Below are 18,703 nucleotides of genomic sequence, written 5' to 3'. Positions count from 1 at the left end.
ATCTGAATCAAATGATTCGCGATAAGCGCTCCGAGGTCCCGATCTGAATCAAATGATTCGCGATAAGCGCTCCGAGGTCCCGATCTGAATCAAATGATTCGCGATAAGCGCTCCGAGGTCCCGATCTGAATCAAATGATTCGCGATAAGCGCTCCGAGGTCCCGATCTGAATCAAATGATTCGCGATAAGCGCTCCGAGGTCCCGATCTGAATCAAATGATTCGCGATAAGCGCTCCGAGGTCCCGATCTGAATCAAATGATTCGTGCAACTCACTCCGAAGTCCCGATCTGAATCATATGATTCGTGATACGCGAACAGTGGTTTAACTGATGCGGAGTTTTGAAAGCTCTTTCACCCATCACTACGCGTTTTTTTAAATCATTACAAGACATGTTGAAATTTGAAAATGAATGGCTCTTTTGATCTGGTTTTTGCTAGTCAATCACTTGAACTGAATGATCGAAGTCACGAGTTTGAATAAGTTGGATCGGTTCCAGCGTAAATGACTAACGCAATTGAATCGGTTTGTCTGTTCCTCCGCATTTTACGTCTTCACCCATGTTTGTACAAAACTGTCAGTAAAACTACTGGCTTAGCTCGCTAGTTTAATGACATTAACTGAAATAAGTGAAAAAATTATGATGTTTACAAATATAATATCCAGGCCATTCCACTGAATGGGTGCCATTTCTTTCCCCCGGACATTATACAAACATACATAAAAATTAACTATAAAATACATTTTATTATTAAGCACATTAATCTAACTGCACATTTTAAATATATAATAAAAAAAATATTAAAAACTACCTAAAACACTGAAAATATTGCATTTGTAGATGTCCCTAGTGCTTAACGCTACATTTTAACATGAAATATACTATTTAAAATCCTTCAGAAATCATTTTTATTTTGCATTTTTGTGTACCTCCACATCCCATCTGTGCTTTAAATATTTATTTCAAAATAAATGTATAATATTTTGGATAAAATACACATTTTAGTCATGTCCCCAGGTTTTCACTCAGTCCTGTTACCCTAACACATTCCCCCCTCTAAAAAACTGGGAAAATTCCACAAGACACATTTTCAACATAATGTTGCAACATCTGGATCATCTGAAGGCAATGAAATGACCGAAAGCATGTGGTCTTATTTTCTTTTCTGTATATTTGATGATATTTTAATGGTGGCTGGGAGCGTCATTATAAATATACTGTCCTGTTACCTAAATTATTTCTTAGATTTTACTTGTTTATTTTAAAAATGCAAATCTGTGGTGAATCACTATACTTTGCTGAGTATTCTCATAATATTAGCATGTACTCCATGTGGCTAGATTATATGTATTTGCTAATTTTATCCTAAAATCTCAATCCTGTTACTTTCAGTCCTGTTACCCTAACATATTCCCCCCTCTAAAAAACTGGGAAAATTCCACAAGACACATTTTCAACATAATGTTGCAACATCTGGATCATCTGAAGGCAATGAAATGACCGAAAGCATGTGGTCTTATTTTCTTTTCTGTATATTTGATGATATTTTAATGGTGGCTGGGAGCGTCATTATAAATATACTGTCCTGTTACCTAAATTATTTCTTAGATTTTACTTGTTTATTTTAAAAATGCAAATCTGTGGTGAATCACTATACTTTGCTGAGTATTCTCATAATATTAGCATGTACTCCATGTGGCTAGATTATATGTATTTGCTAATTTTATCCTAAAATCTCAATCCTGTTACTTTCAGTCCTGTTACCCATGTACTCATTTATCCTATATTTATATATAGTAACTGGGTAAAAGTAACAGGAGTGAGTAGTGTCATCAGATTTATTAATGTAAATATTACGCTACATCCATATTAATCTAGATGAAAATGCATCTTTTTCTCAATGTTTTGGCCTTCTATCCACACTGAGACAATGTTTTTGCCCAGAGAAAACCTATGGTTGTTCCTGCATTGTTGTTTTATATTACATTCCTGCAAGTATGACAGAAAATGTACTTGAAATTTCTGTCCTGTGGCAATTATGTTTTTGGCTCATATATGGAATAGCGTTTGAGTGTGAGCTGTGCTATAAGCAAACAATATCCACCGAAAAACTGAAAACATATTATTTGTTAAGTTTATTATTTTTAATAGCCATTTTAATGTAATATTGAATATTAATTATTTTTTGTTATTTATATCTTATCTCATAACCCGTCCTCTACCCCTAAACATAACCCTAACAAAAACCTCTGAAGACCACTAGATTTAAATAGAAACATGATTTGGCCTTTTTTAGCAGTGAGGTCAGCTCACTAGTCAATGTTCAACACTTTCACTATATCAGTGTGAGCATTAACACCTCACATGTGTAGTCAAACCTGTATACTTATATAATGGATACTCATTCCTGTTACCCTGTTTCATTCCTGTTACTAAATATTTTTTCTTTAAAAAATAAAGTTAAACCACTATTTTAAAAAAAATTAAGTTTTGTACATAATTTATCCCATTGATTAATAAATTGCATCAATAGAAAATTGATAAGCTTGAGGTTTGAATCACCTTTCAAATGAAAAAATGGGGTTGTGTACTTTAGAAAAATACACCTTGTGTAGCTAAATAGTGATTTTTTTTAATGATAAAAAATTATATTTTTTGACCATGAAACCAACAATTTATTTAAAATAAAACATCTGCCTGAGGGGAAAATTAAGGAATTTTTTGACATATTTTTAAACATGCTTTTTAAAAGACAGAGTTTTGGTAACAGGACTGAGAAAAATGCATCCATCTTCCACTTAAAAATTGTATAAAAAATGTAATAAAGTTACCTGAGATGGACCAATACAAATTTTGAATATTTAAATATGTGTATTACTAGATTCAGTCTTTAAAAAATATAGAAAAATAAAAAAACATTTGGAAGCAAATGGCACCTATTCGGTGGAATGGCCCACAAATCTACGAACATATTCAGGTGAGCTACTGCTTTACTGCTAACAATTGAAACACTCAAGCTGCACCTCAAAATACATGTTAGATGGAAACATTGTGCATTATGATTGAGTCTGTAGATTAATTCACTAAATAGTTTGACCACTGCAATTCAGTTGGTGAGAGTTCAATAGGAAACCAGTTGAGAGCATCCATACAATTGAAGTGAATGTTAAATTGATCAGTTTATATTGTAACAAATAGGGTTGCAAAAAGATGCAAAAATTTCCAGAAATTTTGGAAACTTTCCAGTATTTTTTGGAACATTCCAGGGATTTTTGGAAATTTACCAACAATTTTCCACCCCTTTGCAACCCTAGTAATAAATATGAGATTTTTTTTTTCTGGTTGTATTAGTCTATATAGAGTGCTAGTCAATGTAAAAAAAACAAATGGAAGAAGCAGATGAACACAAAACAGCTATAGGATGAAGGTTAGATTTTGACATTGTAGGGACACAACCTTTTTTGTGGATATTTCAGCTAACAGTTTGCTTTGTACATTCAGTTTAACAACATAAAGTTAAAGAGGGTAAACTTTATCACTCAGTGGAACTGTACACATACTGTATGTTTTGAACACATCCGTTTATGTTCTTATTCCGCACATGTATGTTTTTAAAAGCGTGCGGTTTTATAGCGTATTTGTTACTTCTCAGGTAATATCAATAGTATGACCTATTTCAGATGCGGCAGAAATTACAACAACAGTGGTTACATGTACACATATTTAATTGTTTGATCAAAATGATTGCTATAGGGACAATTTAGTAGTTGCTGGATATTGGTAGGGACACATCCCTAGCGTCCCTACTAAATTCTACGCTCACTCTCATGTTCTTCCAAACACTTATGACTCTCTTTCATATGAGTTTCAAAAGTTACACGAGGTTGAGTAAATGACAGCACATTGTTATGTCTTTAATGGTCAGCAGGCCTCACGTGAGGTTAGCGTGAGGGTCTCAGAGATATCACATCTCTCAGAGAAGCGTTCATGACAGTTATGAGAGCGGCCATGAGTCTGCAGGACAATAGCAGCTCTGTTCTGCCTCCCTCTGTCAGCAGCTCTCTTAATATACACATACTTGAAGGTAGCACACCTAACAAATCCTCCTCAAGCACTTCCACAAATGCTGGAACTCTTTAGCCAACATAGCTACATTTACTTGCCAAGAATGCATGTGTCTGTGAGAGAATGTGTCTAGATGCTTCTGAAGCAGCACACTGGCAAATTAGAATGATTTCTGAAGGATCATGTGACACTGAAGACTGGAGTAATGATGCTAAAAAATTCAGCTTTGATCAGAGGAATAAATTACATTTTAAAATATATTACAGTACAAAGTAATATTTACAGTGATATTTCATACTATTACTGTTTTTATTGTATTTTTAATTAAATAAATGCAGCTTTGGTGAGCAGAAAAGGCTTCTTTCAGAAATACACACACACACACACAAAATTACCAACCCCACTTTTGGGGTTTATAAATATTTAAATAAATGTGGAAGAATAATGAAGAATAATGAAGAATTAAGACTCTGGGAAGGTCTCGGCACCCTGAGGCTCTAGAAATCTGATCCAGACTCTGATCTGTCTGTCTGTCGGCTGTGACACACATTAGTGCTGACAAGGGTCCTCCAGCAAACCCCTCTCCAGCCCCAAACCCGTGATCTCGCACACACACACACACACACACACACACACACACACACACACAGCTGGGATGGTGCGCCTGCGCGGGAAAACACCAGCACGAAGAGCACACTGCACTCACAATAAGTGCCTAGAATGCCATGCATCTTTTGTCACATGTTAATTGTTTTCCAAATTTTTGCTGCCCTGTAGGCGGTCCTGACACACGCCCTCTTTGGAAATATCAGACTTAACAAAGCAAACTATTAAGAAATTAGCTGTAAACTAAATCATAATTACATAATTTTACAACATATATTTAAAATATATTTAAAATATATTTTGGCCAGAAAAAAATTATATATATATATATATATGTATATATAGCCATGTGGAAACCTAGACCTGCAAACACTTTTTTTCCCAGGAAAATGTAAAACTATATATTTGCACAGATGAGCGATCAAAACAAAGGTGGGGTTTTATTTGGCCTTCTCGGGTGCCACAGGGTCCGTTTGCACTCCGGCATCAGAATGGCGTTTTTGGCCCTGTGAGACACACCAACGCAAAGCGCAATATTAGTAATCCTAATTTAGCAAGAAAGTGTGTTTTTTAACTGCTCGTCTGTAAGGGTGCCTGAAGCAAAACCCGTCTGACAACTGGGCTTTTATTTGCAAAAGCGGATCTTGCTCCAACACGTCTTTAAAGCGCAGCTTTGGTGAATTTGTGTGCTTTATTATCTGAGATCATTTAGTTGTTATCACACGTTTGTCCGAGATAATTGACAGGGATGAACCCGCTCGAAATAACCATAATTGTGGATAGAAACATTTATATTACATGACAAAAAGTATTTTTTATTGATGAAGAGGTTATATATCGCAACAAAGATTAAAATGACACGTTTAGATGATGAGATGCAATATTATTAGATTTCATGCAATAAAAAAATTACGAGCTAAATCTTAGTGTCCAGTTTAATTAAATAATTTAAAATATTTATTATATTTTATTCAAACGCAACACAAATAAGCTGCTATGGAATTGATCGAATAATCTAGATAGGTTGGTAATTGAGGCCATCTAGTGGTCATACACTGTAAATATTGATTTTTGTATTTTAATTCCTCACCTCAAAGATCACTGTTTTAAGATTAATAGCCAGCAATATCTAAATAATCAGGATGGTTACAGAATTACAAAATGCTTCTCGACAGCATTTAACTGGCAAACTACATGCAACTGAAGAGTTAAAGTACACAGATTGCGAATGCGCACACAGTTGTGTGGGTGGAATCCCTAGCCCTGGAGAATCTCTGGGTTTCTACTTAACCAGGTTCTTTAAGAACAGCTGGAGGGAGTTCCTCTTCTCCAGCTTGTGGGGCATGTTGGGGGAGGCGTTCTCTGTGCTATCGGCTGATTTGTTGTCCGGGGCCGCTTGTGGTGCAGGAGCGGTGGGTCTCGGCTCCTCTTTGGCCTTCGCGGGTGGAGCGGCGACTGCCACGGGAGGAGCAGCTGGAGTCTCCTTCTTGGACTCTGGTGCCTTGTGTTGCGAGAAACGAACGGCGGTTAATGAGATGATTTTTTTTATTCTTGTGCACATTATATTTTAGATTTTGTACACTCTTGTTCAAAAGTTTGGAGTCAGTAAGTTGATGCTTTTATTCAGCAAGAATGCGTTAAATTGATCAAAAGAGAGCATTGGCATTTATATTACAAAAACTTCCACTTAAAATAATTATGTTCTTTTAAACTTTACATTTGTCAAAGAATCCTAAAAAAGTTGTAAAACTGTTTTCAGCATTGAAAATAATTAAAGATGTTATTTTAGCACCACATAAGGATATTATAATGATTGAAGTTGTTTAAAAGTTTTAAATTGTAATCATATTTCTTAATATTACTGAAATGCTGATCAAGTAAATGCAGCCTTAGCGAGCATAAGATACTTCTTTTAAAACCACTATAACAGTTTGTCCCCAAACTTTTGAATGATAGTGTACACACACAAACACACACAAAATATATTAATATATTAAGGAAGTCATAAAAATGACAAGTAATCAAATAAAGTAAAAAGTGAACAAATAAATTAACCCACTTCTCAAATGAACTGAAGAAAGGAAAAAGGTAAAAAGAAAGAACGAAAGAAAGAAAGAAAGAAAAGGAAGGACGGAAGAAATGAAGGAAGGAAGGGAGTTTGAAAGTAAGTTTGAAAGTTTTGACATTTTGAAAGAAAAGAAAAGAAGAAAGGGAGTTTAAAAGAAAATTTGAAATATAAGAATATAAGAAATATAAGGGTAAATACTTTTTATAGAAATACATTTTTCAGAAAACAAACGCCATATTAGACTGCTGAAATATTAAGTTGATTAATAACTGTGATACTGTAGATGTGTTTTGACTCAGTTGAACTTGTATTGTCAGAGAACAGCTGTGAGTTTGGGAACAGTGAAATCAGTCAGTGTGGTTAATGCAGAAGGGGCCTGATCTAGCTGCGTTTACCGCTGCAGCAGACATGAGGGAGATGCTGGCAGCAGCACTGGACGCCGCAGCCTGGATCCTGCTGCTCACCTGGCCGAGCAGAACCTCGAATTCACACACAGCTGTTACTGCATGCACTAACACATCTTATACACTCACACACCTGCACTCCACGCATCCCGTCTTTACCTTGGGTTTGAACATGTTTCCAAAAGTGGATTTCTTCTCTAGTTTCTTCTCCTCTGCTTTTGGCGCTGGAGGTTCTTCAGGTTTGGCAGCGGCCTCGAGAGTGCTGGTCTTAGACGCGTCGACCTGATGTGTCGGAGGAAGATCAGAGAAGACTGTTTTATATACAGCAAATGAAAAGAACAGTGAGAAGAGGATTCAAGAAGATGGTCAACTGATTGTGTGAAAGCTTTCGACTGAATCATCAGTAGAGAGACTAAAACAGATCAACTTAACATCTGACTACTGGGTTTTTTTTCTTTCAGATATTGATGTGTATATCTGACCAAAACTCTTTTAGCGTACAAAATAGTACAAAATGAAAAGAAAAAAAAGGTACACTTTTGTTAACTGGGTTGCAAACAATATATATACATATATATATATATATATATATATACACACACCCTAAGACTTGACAAGAGTGGATTCCAAATCTTCTATACTTATCTTGCTGGGTCTGTCCGCTGCTTTTGACATGGTTAACCACCAGATCCTACTGTCAACCCTATTGGCAAAGGGCATCTCAGGAACTACACTCCAGTGGTTTGAGTCTTACCTCTCAGATAGGTCCTTCAAGGTATCTTGGAGAGGTGAGGTGTCCAAGTCGTAACATCTAACTACTGGGGTGCCTCAGGGCTCAGTTCTTGGACCACTTCTCTTCTCTGTCTACATGGCATCACTAGGTTCTGTCATTCAGAAACACGGCTTTTCATATCACTGCTATGCTGATGACACTCAACTCTACCTCTCATTCCATCCTGATGATCTGACGATAGCTGCTCGCATCTCAGCTTGTCTGACATTTCTTGCTGGATGAAGGACCATCACCTTCAACTCGACCTTGCCTTGCCTTGTGGTTCCATCAAACCCATCATTTCATCACAGTTTCACCATCCAGTTAGACACATCAACCATAACTCCTTCAAAAACAGCCAGAAACCTTGGAGTTATGTTCTGTCCAGGCTGGACTATTGCAATGCTCTCTTGGCAGGTCTTCCAGCCAGTTCTATTAAATTTATACAATTAATCCAGAACGCAGCAGCAAGATTAATTTTTAATGAGCCGAAAAGAATGCACGTCACACCTCTGTTTATCAATTTGCACTGGCTACCAATAGCTGCTCGCATAAAAAGGCATTAATGTTTGCTTACCACTAGCTCTGCACCGTGGACACCCTTTCCCTAAATTCATTACTTCAGACTTATGTGCCCTCTAGAAGCTTGCGTTCGCTTTATTGTGCCATTCCAGAGAGGCAAAAATCACTTTCACAGACTTTTTAATTAAATGTTCCCTCCTGGTGGAATGACCTGCCCAGCTCAATCCGCGCAGCTGAGTCAAGAATCAGCTAAAACACATCTCTAGCACTCTCTATTCTAATTCTATTCTTAAAAAAAAGACTTGCATTAGACTTGCATTTACTAACTGCTTGTTTTCTTAAAAAAAAATAAAAATAACACTAGCTTCTCTATTCTTTTTGTATTCTATCTTTGTTTTCTTTTTATTTATAATACAATTAACAAAAAAACAAAAAAGGCCTCTAAAACTAGCTTGCTCTATTCTTTTTGTATTCTATCTATTTTCTTTTGATTTATTATATAATAAAAAAAAAAGAAAATAAAAAAAAAACTTGCTATGTGTACTGCGTTAAACTAACTATATATAAGCTATATAAATAGTTTGCAACCCAGTTAACAAAATTGTTAAATAAATTGTTAAATTGCATGAAAACCCATATGGCAAACAAAGCAAAAAAATTTTTTTTTTTTTTGTGGCCAAAATATAATATATTTAGTTTCAACCTTATACTGTACCAACCTTTCAACCTTATACCAAAACATATTTCTAAATGTATTTCAGGGGCAAGAAAATACATTTCCAGTCTTACAGTAGCCTACATTTAGCCTAAATACAAATATGGATGGCCTACTAGTGATCAAAAGGAGATTTATAATGATTTAATAATGTTTAATATTTTTATAGATTGCAATATTACATTTTTTGAGCACTTTAAATTATGTTCCTCCTTATTTAAATGTGTTATATGTTTGCACACATTATAGACAACAAATCAAGTTTTTCTTTAAACGTGACACGTGGCATGTTTTTGGACTGAAATATAGATGGCAAAATATATTTTTTCTATCTATTTTCTTTTGATTTATTATATAATAAAAAAAAAAGAAAATAAAAAAAAAACTTGCTATGTGTACTGCGTTAAACTAACTATATATAAGCTATATAAATAGTTTGCAACCCAGTTAACAAAATTGTTAAATAAATTGTTAAATTGCATGAAAACCCATATGGCAAACAAAGCAAAAAAATTTTTTTTTTTTTGTGGCCAAAATATAATATATTTAGTTTCAACCTTATACTGTACCAACCTTTCAACCTTATACCAAAACATATTTCTAAATGTATTTCAGGGGCAAGAAAATACATTTCCAGTCTTACAGTAGCCTACATTTAGCCTAAATACAAATATGGATGGCCTACTAGTGATCAAAAGGAGATTTATAATGATTTAATAATGTTTAATATTTTTATAGATTGCAATATTACATTTTTTGAGCACTTTAAATTATGTTCCTCCTTATTTAAATGTGTTATATGTTTGCACACATTATAGACAACAAATCAAGTTTTTCTTTAAACGTGACACGTGGCATGTTTTTGGACTGAAATATAGATGGCAAAATATATTTTTTAATGCTTTCTAAAAATATATTTATACATTTAAAACATTAAAAAAATATACAGAAAATGGCCAAAAATATATTTACTTAAATATATTTTGAAACATATTTTAGCAAATATATATTTTTAGAATTTGTTTTGTATATTTCGAGATATATATATTTGAAAATATATTTTTTTGCTGTATGGGAAGCTAAATGCAATGTTTTTATTTTTTTTCAAAAATCCAAAATAGGTAACAGGGTTGAAGATAAGCCTACATCTTTTTTTTTTTTTTTATATATTTTGGGACCAAATGCTGGTTTATAGTTACTAATATAATTATATGTCCCATAAACTGTCCCATAAACGTATTTTGGTAACAGGCTTGAATGGCCGATTTTGATAAATACAACCAAAACTATAATTTGTGTAAAAATTGACTGAGAATATTCATTTTCTCAGAAAGGTTTCAGTCAAATTTTGGACACTTTTATATAATTTTAAAAGTTGGATAGATGTTAACAAACAAAAAAGAAAAGAAAAAGCGCAACATTAGATAAAATCTTCACATGTTACTAAAATTGCAACACTGCATTATACCCTGTTCAAGTACAAAAGTGTAAATATTAGATGAATGATTTTATTTAGGAAGACAGTCCCACCACCGTGCAAAGAGACAATCGATCAGCTAAATGTATTTACCTGCACCTCAACCGGCTTTTTCTCTTCCACCACAACAGGCTGCAGGCAAGCACATATTGGCATTAATTTTGCAATAATCTACAATTCCTATGGCACTTTATGAGTCAAGAATCAGCTAAAACACATCTCTTTATTTGACCCTCTAACTCTAGCACTCTCTATTCTAATTCTACCAAGTATGGTGACCCATACTCAGAATTAGTGCTCTGCATTGATCCCATCCAAAGTGCACACACACACACCGTGAACACACACCCGGAGCAGTGGACAGCCATTTTATGCTGCGGCGCCCGGGGAGCAGTTGGTAATTAAATGTTCCCTCCTGGTGGAATGACCTGCCCAGCTCAATCCGCGCAGCTGAGTCAAGAATCAGCTAAAACACATCTCTAGCACTCTCTATTCTAATTCTATTCTTAAAAAAAAGACTTGCATTAGACTTGCATTTACTAACTGCTTGTTTTCTTAAAAAAAAATAAAAATAACACTAGCTTCTCTATTCTTTTTGTATTCTATCTTTGTTTTCTTTTTATTTATAATACAATTAACAAAAAAACAAAAAAGGCCTCTAAAACTAGCTTGCTCTATTCTTTTTGTATTCTATCTATTTTCTTTTGATTTATTATATAATAAAAAAAAAAGAAAATAAAAAAAAAACTTGCTATGTGTACTGCGTTAAACTAACTATATATAAGCTATATAAATAGTTTGCAACCCAGTTAACAAAATTGTTAAATAAATTGTTAAATTGCATGAAAACCCATATGGCAAACAAAGCAAAAAAATTTTTTTTTTTTTTGTGGCCAAAATATAATATATTTAGTTTCAACCTTATACTGTACCAACCTTTCAACCTTATACCAAAACATATTTCTAAATGTATTTCAGGGGCAAGAAAATAAATTTCCAGTCTTACAGTAGCCTACATTTAGCCTAAATACAAATATGGATGGCCTACTAGTGATCAAAAGGAGATTTATAATGATTTAATAATGTTTAATATTTTTATAGATTGCAATATTGCATTTTTGGAGCACTTTAAATTATGTTCCTCACTGATTTTTATTTAAATGTGTTATATGTTTGCACACGTTATAGACAACAAATCAAGTTTTTCTTTAAACGTGACACGTGGCATGTTTTTGGACTGAAATATAGATGGCAAAATATATTTTTTTATGCTTTCTAAAAATATATTTATACATTTAAAACATTAAAAAATATACAGAAAATGGCCAAAAATATATTTACTTAAATATATTTTGAAACATATTTTAGCAAATATATATTTTTAGAATTTTTTTGTATATTTCGAGATATATATATTTGAAAATATATTTTTTTGCTGTATGGGAAGCTAAATGCAATGTTTTTATTTTTTTTCAAAAATCCAAAATAGGTAACAGGGTTGAAGATAAGCCTACATTTTTTTTTTTTTTTTTATATATATATATTTTGGGACCAAATGCTGGTTTATAGTTACTAATATAATTATATGTCCCATAAACGTATTTTGGTAACAGGCTTGAATGGCCGATTTTGATAAATACAACCAAAACTATAATTTGTGTAAAAATTGACTGAGAATATTCATTTTCTCAGAAAGGTTTCAGTCAAATTTTGGACACTTTTATATAATTTTAAAAGTTGGATAGATGTTAACAAACAAAAAAGAAAAGAAAAAGCGCAACATTAGATAAAATCTTCACATGTTACTAAAATTGCAACACTGCTTTATACCCTGTTCAAGTACAAAAGTGTAAATATTAGATGAATGATTTTATTTAGGAAGACAGTCCCACCACCGTGCAAAGAGACAATCGATCAGCTAAATGTATTTACCTGCACCTCAACCGGCTTTTTCTCTTCCACCACAACAGGCTGCAGGCAAGCACATATTGGCATTAATTTTGCAATAATCTACAATTCCTATGGCACTTTACAATTGGCCGTTTATCCTAGCAGGGACAAACACTGAGTCACTGGTCACACAAAGCCTTACAAGAGCCTCCGGTCGCTGGATAAATCTGATGTCAGTTATGAAGTGGTGGAATGGAGAGTCACATGGTTTAGTTGGCGGCTGTTGTGACATGAGGTAATGGCTGCTGTCAACATGATGTCACCATAACGGACCTTCACTGATTCATTCATTATTTCCAATGAGTTTTCCGCTAATTGAATGGCATAATGTATTATGCCTGTGTGGGAAAACATTGCAAACACATTTTCTACCTCTGGATATTATGCATTATAACCAGAGCCTACAATTAACACTCGCCATACTCCAAATGTGAGTAAAGATCAGCATGGGTAGGTATATGAAACTGTGCTGCACGCCAGTTGGCTGGTAACTTTTTTATTAATTCTAACAATGCCAGAGAATGCGATATGGTTTAGCGTGATTATTAAATTGCAAAGACTGAGTTGTACATATATAAATATATAATCTGATAAATAAGCACTTCTTTCACGGTTTTCAGTCAATGCTGCTCGACCTGAACTGTGAGTTGGAGTCTCTTACAACATGAATAATTAATGCAACATGCGCCAATCATCATTATTACCATTATTATTTATTGGTATTATTATTTACATGTTATTATTAATTATTATGAGATACTTTACAATTCATTAGTATTACAGTAATATTGTTTATTGATTTGTTTACTTTTTATATTTTGATTAGCTACTATTACTGCTACTAATTATTATTATTATTATGAAATTAATTATACAAAGAAAAACATTATTATAATGAAATACTCAATAATATTATAGTGATATTTCTTTATTGATTTGTTTACTTTTTACAATTTGATTAAATAATAATAATAATAATAATAATTATTATTATTATTATTATTATTATTATTATTATATACATTCAAATTATTATCATGAAATATTTCACAATTCAATAGTATTATAGTGGTATTTCTTTATTGATTTATTTTTATACTTTGATTAAATAATAGTAATAATAACAATAACAATATTATTATTATATAATAAAATTATTATCATGAAATATTTTACAATTAAAAACATTATAGTGATATTTTAATCGATTTAACTTTATAATTTGATTAATAGTAATAATAATAATAATTATTATTATTATGATTATTATTATTATTATAATCATAATTATTATTATTATTATTATTATTATTATTATTATAGCAATCAGATCTGTTTCCCCAGTTTGTTCTGCCTGTTTTTTAAATGAAATAATGAACATAGTTTCATGGCTGGTAAAAAAAATGTATGACATAAATTTTGGCATTGGCAGGTGTGGCAAAACGTTAGATTTAGGCTCTGATTCCAGCTCTCTCACACAAAAGGAAAAACAACAGTAGCTCTTTGTATTAATTTGCATGTCTGGAATTAACAGTAATGGGTCAGTTCTGTTAATATCAGAAGAGCCTGTGCTTGTTATCATTTACCACTCCTGACGTCTTAGCTCTGGCTCCACTGCTGGTCGCCGCCTGAACTTTTGACACCACTTTGCCTAGCAACACCTCAAATTCACATTACTCTGTTATAGTGTGCCACATACGCTACATATAGATTAGAAATGTATAATAAGAGTCCAGGCCTACCCCAGAACCAGACAGAAAGACTTTATTAATGTGGTTTATTGTTACTGCTGTCAGGTTCGAGCTTACCTTTGAACGGAAGAGTTTGCTTAATGTTTTAGTTTTGCTCTTGGCAGATCCCTCTGCTTTTGTTGCAGCTGCTGCCGCTGCTTTTGTTGCAGACGTTTCCTCTTTCTTCACCGCCGGCTCTGCTTTGCTTTCCATCTTAGGTGGAGCTGGGGGAGGAGGAGGAGGGGCCTTCGGTGCTTCCTGTACCTTAGAAAAGAGTGCAGTTTGTTTTATTTCAAGCATAAAACGGCAGGTAGGTATACATTTTTATTTATTCTTTTATAATGCTTCATTGTCAACAAAGCACTTCTCAAAAACAATTCTTTTTTACAGCAGCTTTCCTGTGGCGTTATTGTATCGCTTATGGTGTTTGCGAAAATATGATTAAAAAAATGATGCAAAAACATGGAAATATTATAAAAGCAATAAAATATGTGATGCAAATGAAATGGCTCACATCTGTTGATGGTGCTGGTGGGGTCTCTTTCTGTGACTGAAGAATAAACATGAGGACAATAAATATTATTTAATCACTATATCTTGCTATAATATATAGAGTTTTTTTTCACCCAAAAAAATCTAAGCTTGAATTATTTATTTATTTAGACATAAATCTACAAATGCATAAAACTATAAATTCATAAATGCGTAAATAAATAACGCATGCTTAGATAAATAAATAAAACAATCAATGAATAAATATTTTTTTTTCTAAATTTCTATTTTATTCATAAATTCATAAATAAATTAAACATCCTTAGAAAAAAAAAAAAAAAAATTAAATTGTATATTTATTTTGTATGTATTTACTTATGCATGTATAAATAATGCATGCTTAGATAAACAAACAATGTAATAAAATAATACATTTTGTATTTATTTTATTTATTTATTAATACATTTATAGAGCATGCGTAAATAAATAATGCATGCTTAGAGAGATTAAAAATAAATTAAAAAAATTATTGTTTATGTTATATGCATTTATTCATGAAAAAATGTCATAGAATATCATACATTTGTATAAAAACATGCTTAAATACATTGATAATACAATTTGTATTTATTTAATATTTACTCATAAATGTATAAATAAAGCTTACATACATAAAAAAATATTTATTTTATATTTATTTATTTATTTATTTATTTATACATTTATTATGAATGAATGAATAAACGAATGAATGAATGAATGAATGAATGAATGAATGAATTTAGGGAGTCATATAAAAAATGACTAGACTTCGGGGAGTCATTTTAAAAATATCCAGCCCTATAATAATTATTAAAAACAATCCTCTGCAGAAATGAAAGCCTTATATTATAACTGATTATATTATAATATTGAATAATATTATATTATAATAATATTAATAATATTATGACAATCATTTCAAAACTTAAAAATTACAATACAATACAATACAATACAATACAATATAATATAATATAATGGAGTCATATAAAAAATGACTAGACTTTGGGGAGTCATTTTAAAAATATCCAGCCCTATAATAATTATTAAAAATAATATCTCATGAATATGAACGAGTAATGTTGTGACAGTCAAGGTTTTATTACCTGCTCTTTTGAAGCATCAGGAGTGGCTTTGGCTTCTTTGCTTGTTTTGGTCGGAGTGACCTTCGCATGCAGAAAAGAGAACGGAGACACGTAAACATTAGAGTGACTGTGAAACACCATCAGAGTGGCGTGTTTAAGCATATACTGCTCCTTCAGGTACTCCATGTCTCCAAACCGGGCCTACTCATTGAAGATTGAGATATCAAAAATATAATGGCCGTCTGTCAAACCCAGACGCAGTTCAGCCGAGCTGGCTTTGCCACAGACACACAAAGAGCTCGCTGGCAGGGGCCAATCCGAACATGTCTCTGCTATTGAGTCAGCCATTGTCCTCTGGAGATGGCGTAGGCCTTCCCGTGCTTTATCACAACTCCGAATGCACAGGCCTCCCTTGTGAGCTCACATTATGCAGCAAACAAAAGCCTGCCACAGTCTGACATGGCCAAAGGTTTGATTTAGCAGAGTTTAACAGATTAAAGATGCAGTGTAACAAACACCACAATGATGGAGTAAAAATGCATCATTGTAGTCTGGCACAACATGTCTAGATTGTTCAGTTAGAGACAAATGCACACTTGTTATGCTTATAATTCATATTCCATGAACACTGCATGGTTACGTTTCTCAATAATATTGAAATTGATCATTGTAGCTTAGTTTAAAACATGCATTTGATTTGAAAGAGAATTAGAACTGCATTCAAAAGTATTAAAAGAAACAAAGCAATTCAAATGCACTTACAAATGTTTTGAAAAAGTTCATAACTGTCTTTTCTGCTGCTTTGACCTCCTCTGACGGGTTGTTTTCTTCTGCGGCTTCCACAGGACTGGGTTCGAGAGCTTCAGCCTCCGGCTCCGGCTCTGCGCTGCTCTTAATGTCCACTGGATCCTATAGACAAATCCAGAGAATTAGCCCTTGGGAATGTGTTACAACCCTTACAGCTGATGTGCAATAGATGCATTGAAATAGGGGCACAATTCCATCCATGCCTCTGCCTACTCCAGCCAGCGGCAACAATCATCCTTTTATTAACGCCTGTTTCCCCCCCTCACTCATTGATATTCAGCAATGTGCTGGACTTAACGTCTGCGTGTGCTTTATCTGAGGGTAAAATCTGTCATATTTAGATTATACAGTATGTGTTTTGCTTGTTATATTTGAGTGGAAATCAGTTATGTCGAACATATGACAGATGGAACTCCACAACAGCTGGTTGGTGATGACTGGTGTACAATTACAGGGGCTGTTCATTAGTTGTTAGATATTATTTGCATTTCATGCAAATGTAAAATACACAAGAAAAAGACAAAACAAGCACATCTGAGACAGTTAAACTACCAGTGAAATGTGTGGAATATATATATATATATATATTCTTTATAATTTAATAACTGTTTTTGAAAGAAGTCTCTTTTGATTAAAAGAACAGTAAAAATATAAATAAATGTTAAATATATAATGTTGAAAAGTTTTTGCGGCTTAATATTTTTGTGGAGACCATTACACATTTTATATACACTCACCGGCCACTTTATTAAGTACACCTGTTCAATTGCTTGGTAGCACAAATTGCTAATCAGCCAATCACATGGGAGCAACTCAATGCATTTACGCATCTAGATGTGGTGAAGACGACTTGCTGAAGTTCAAACCGAGCATCAGAATGGGGAAGAAAGGGGATTTAAGTGACTTTGAACGTGTAATGGTTGTTGGTGCCAGACGGGCTGGTCTGAGTATTTCAAAAACTGCTGATCTACTGGGATTTTCACACACAACCATCTCTAGGGTTTATAGAGAATGGTCCAAAAAAGAGCAAATATCCAGTGAGTGGAGGTTCAGAGGTCAGAGGAGAATGGGCAGACTGGTTTGAGATGATAGAAAGGCAACAGTAACTCAAATAACCACTCGTTACAACCAAGGTATGCAGAATACCACCTATGAACGCACAACACGAAGAACCCTGAAGCAGATGGGCTACAGCAGCAGAAGACCACACCGGGTGCCACTCCTGTCAGCTAAGAACAGGAAACGGAGACTACAATTCGCACAGGCTCACCAACATTGGACAATAGAAGATTGGAAAAACGTTGCCTGGTCTGATGAGTCTCGGCATTCAGATGGTAGGGTCAGAATTTGGCGTAAAGAACATGAAAGCATGGATCCATCCTGCCTTGTCTCAACGGTTCAGGCTGGTGGTGGTGGTGTAATGGTGTGGGGGATATTTTCTTGGCACACTTTGGGCCCCTTAGTACCAATTGAGCATGGTTTAAACGCCACAGCCTACTTGAGTATTGTTGCTGACCATGTCCATTCCTTTATGACTACAGTGTACCCATCTTCTGATGGCTACTTCCAGCAGGATAATGCACCATGTCACAAAGCTCAAATCATCTCAAACTGGTTTCTTGAACATGACAGTTGTGTTCACTTTACTCAATGGCCTCCACAGTCACTGGATCTCAATCCAATAGAGCACCTTTGGGATGTGGTGAAACGGGAGAGTCGCATCATGGATGTGCAGTCGACAAATCTGCAGCAACTGCGTGATGCTATGATGCCAACTTGGACCAAATTCTCTGAGGAGAGGAATGTTTCTAGCACCTTGCTGAATCTATACCATGATTAAAGTAGAATTAAAGCAGTTCTGAACTGAGTCCAACCCAGTAATAGCAAGGTCTACCTAATAAAGTGTCTAGTAAGTACTGTATGTGTGTGTGTGTGTGTGTGTATATATATATATATATATATATAT

General features: G+C 33.8%; 1 protein-coding gene across 4 annotated transcripts in view; it reads right to left on the bottom strand.

Moving 5' to 3' along the window:
• Positions 1 to 5,085: 5,085 nt before the first annotated feature.
• Positions 5,086 to 18,703, bottom strand: part of LOC107562265 (neurofilament heavy polypeptide-like) — a 19,909-nt gene continuing 6,291 nt past the window's right edge. The window contains exons 5-14 of one of the 4 annotated variants that reach the window (XM_016246881.1): positions 16,693 to 16,839; positions 15,952 to 16,011; positions 14,825 to 14,860; positions 14,389 to 14,574; positions 14,167 to 14,241; positions 12,563 to 12,601; positions 7,304 to 7,426; positions 7,136 to 7,219; positions 5,964 to 6,173; positions 5,086 to 5,178 (exon numbers count right to left, since the gene is read on the bottom strand). In XM_016246881.1, the coding sequence (XP_016102367.1) occupies positions 5,113 to 5,178; positions 5,964 to 6,173; positions 7,136 to 7,219; positions 7,304 to 7,426; positions 12,563 to 12,601; positions 14,167 to 14,241; positions 14,389 to 14,574; positions 14,825 to 14,860; positions 15,952 to 16,011; positions 16,693 to 16,839 (1,026 nt within the window). In that variant the 3' untranslated portion in view covers positions 5,086 to 5,112. Of the gene's footprint in view, positions 5,179 to 5,963; positions 6,174 to 7,135; positions 7,220 to 7,303; positions 7,427 to 10,723; positions 10,763 to 12,562; positions 12,602 to 14,166; positions 14,242 to 14,388; positions 14,575 to 14,824; positions 14,861 to 15,951; positions 16,012 to 16,692; positions 16,840 to 18,703 lie in introns of all 4 variants that reach the window. The other 3 variants (XM_016246883.1, XM_016246882.1, XM_016246884.1) reach the window with 3 other exon arrangements.

The sequence above is a fragment of the Sinocyclocheilus grahami genome, unplaced genomic scaffold, assembly GCF_001515645.1.
Source record: "Sinocyclocheilus grahami isolate Dianchi unplaced genomic scaffold, SAMN03320097.WGS_v1.1 scaffold815.1, whole genome shotgun sequence".
Lineage (NCBI taxonomy): Eukaryota > Metazoa > Chordata > Actinopteri > Cypriniformes > Cyprinidae > Sinocyclocheilus > Sinocyclocheilus grahami.
Note: the sequence above shows the minus strand (reverse complement) of the source record. Positions and strands in the feature narration are given on the sequence as shown.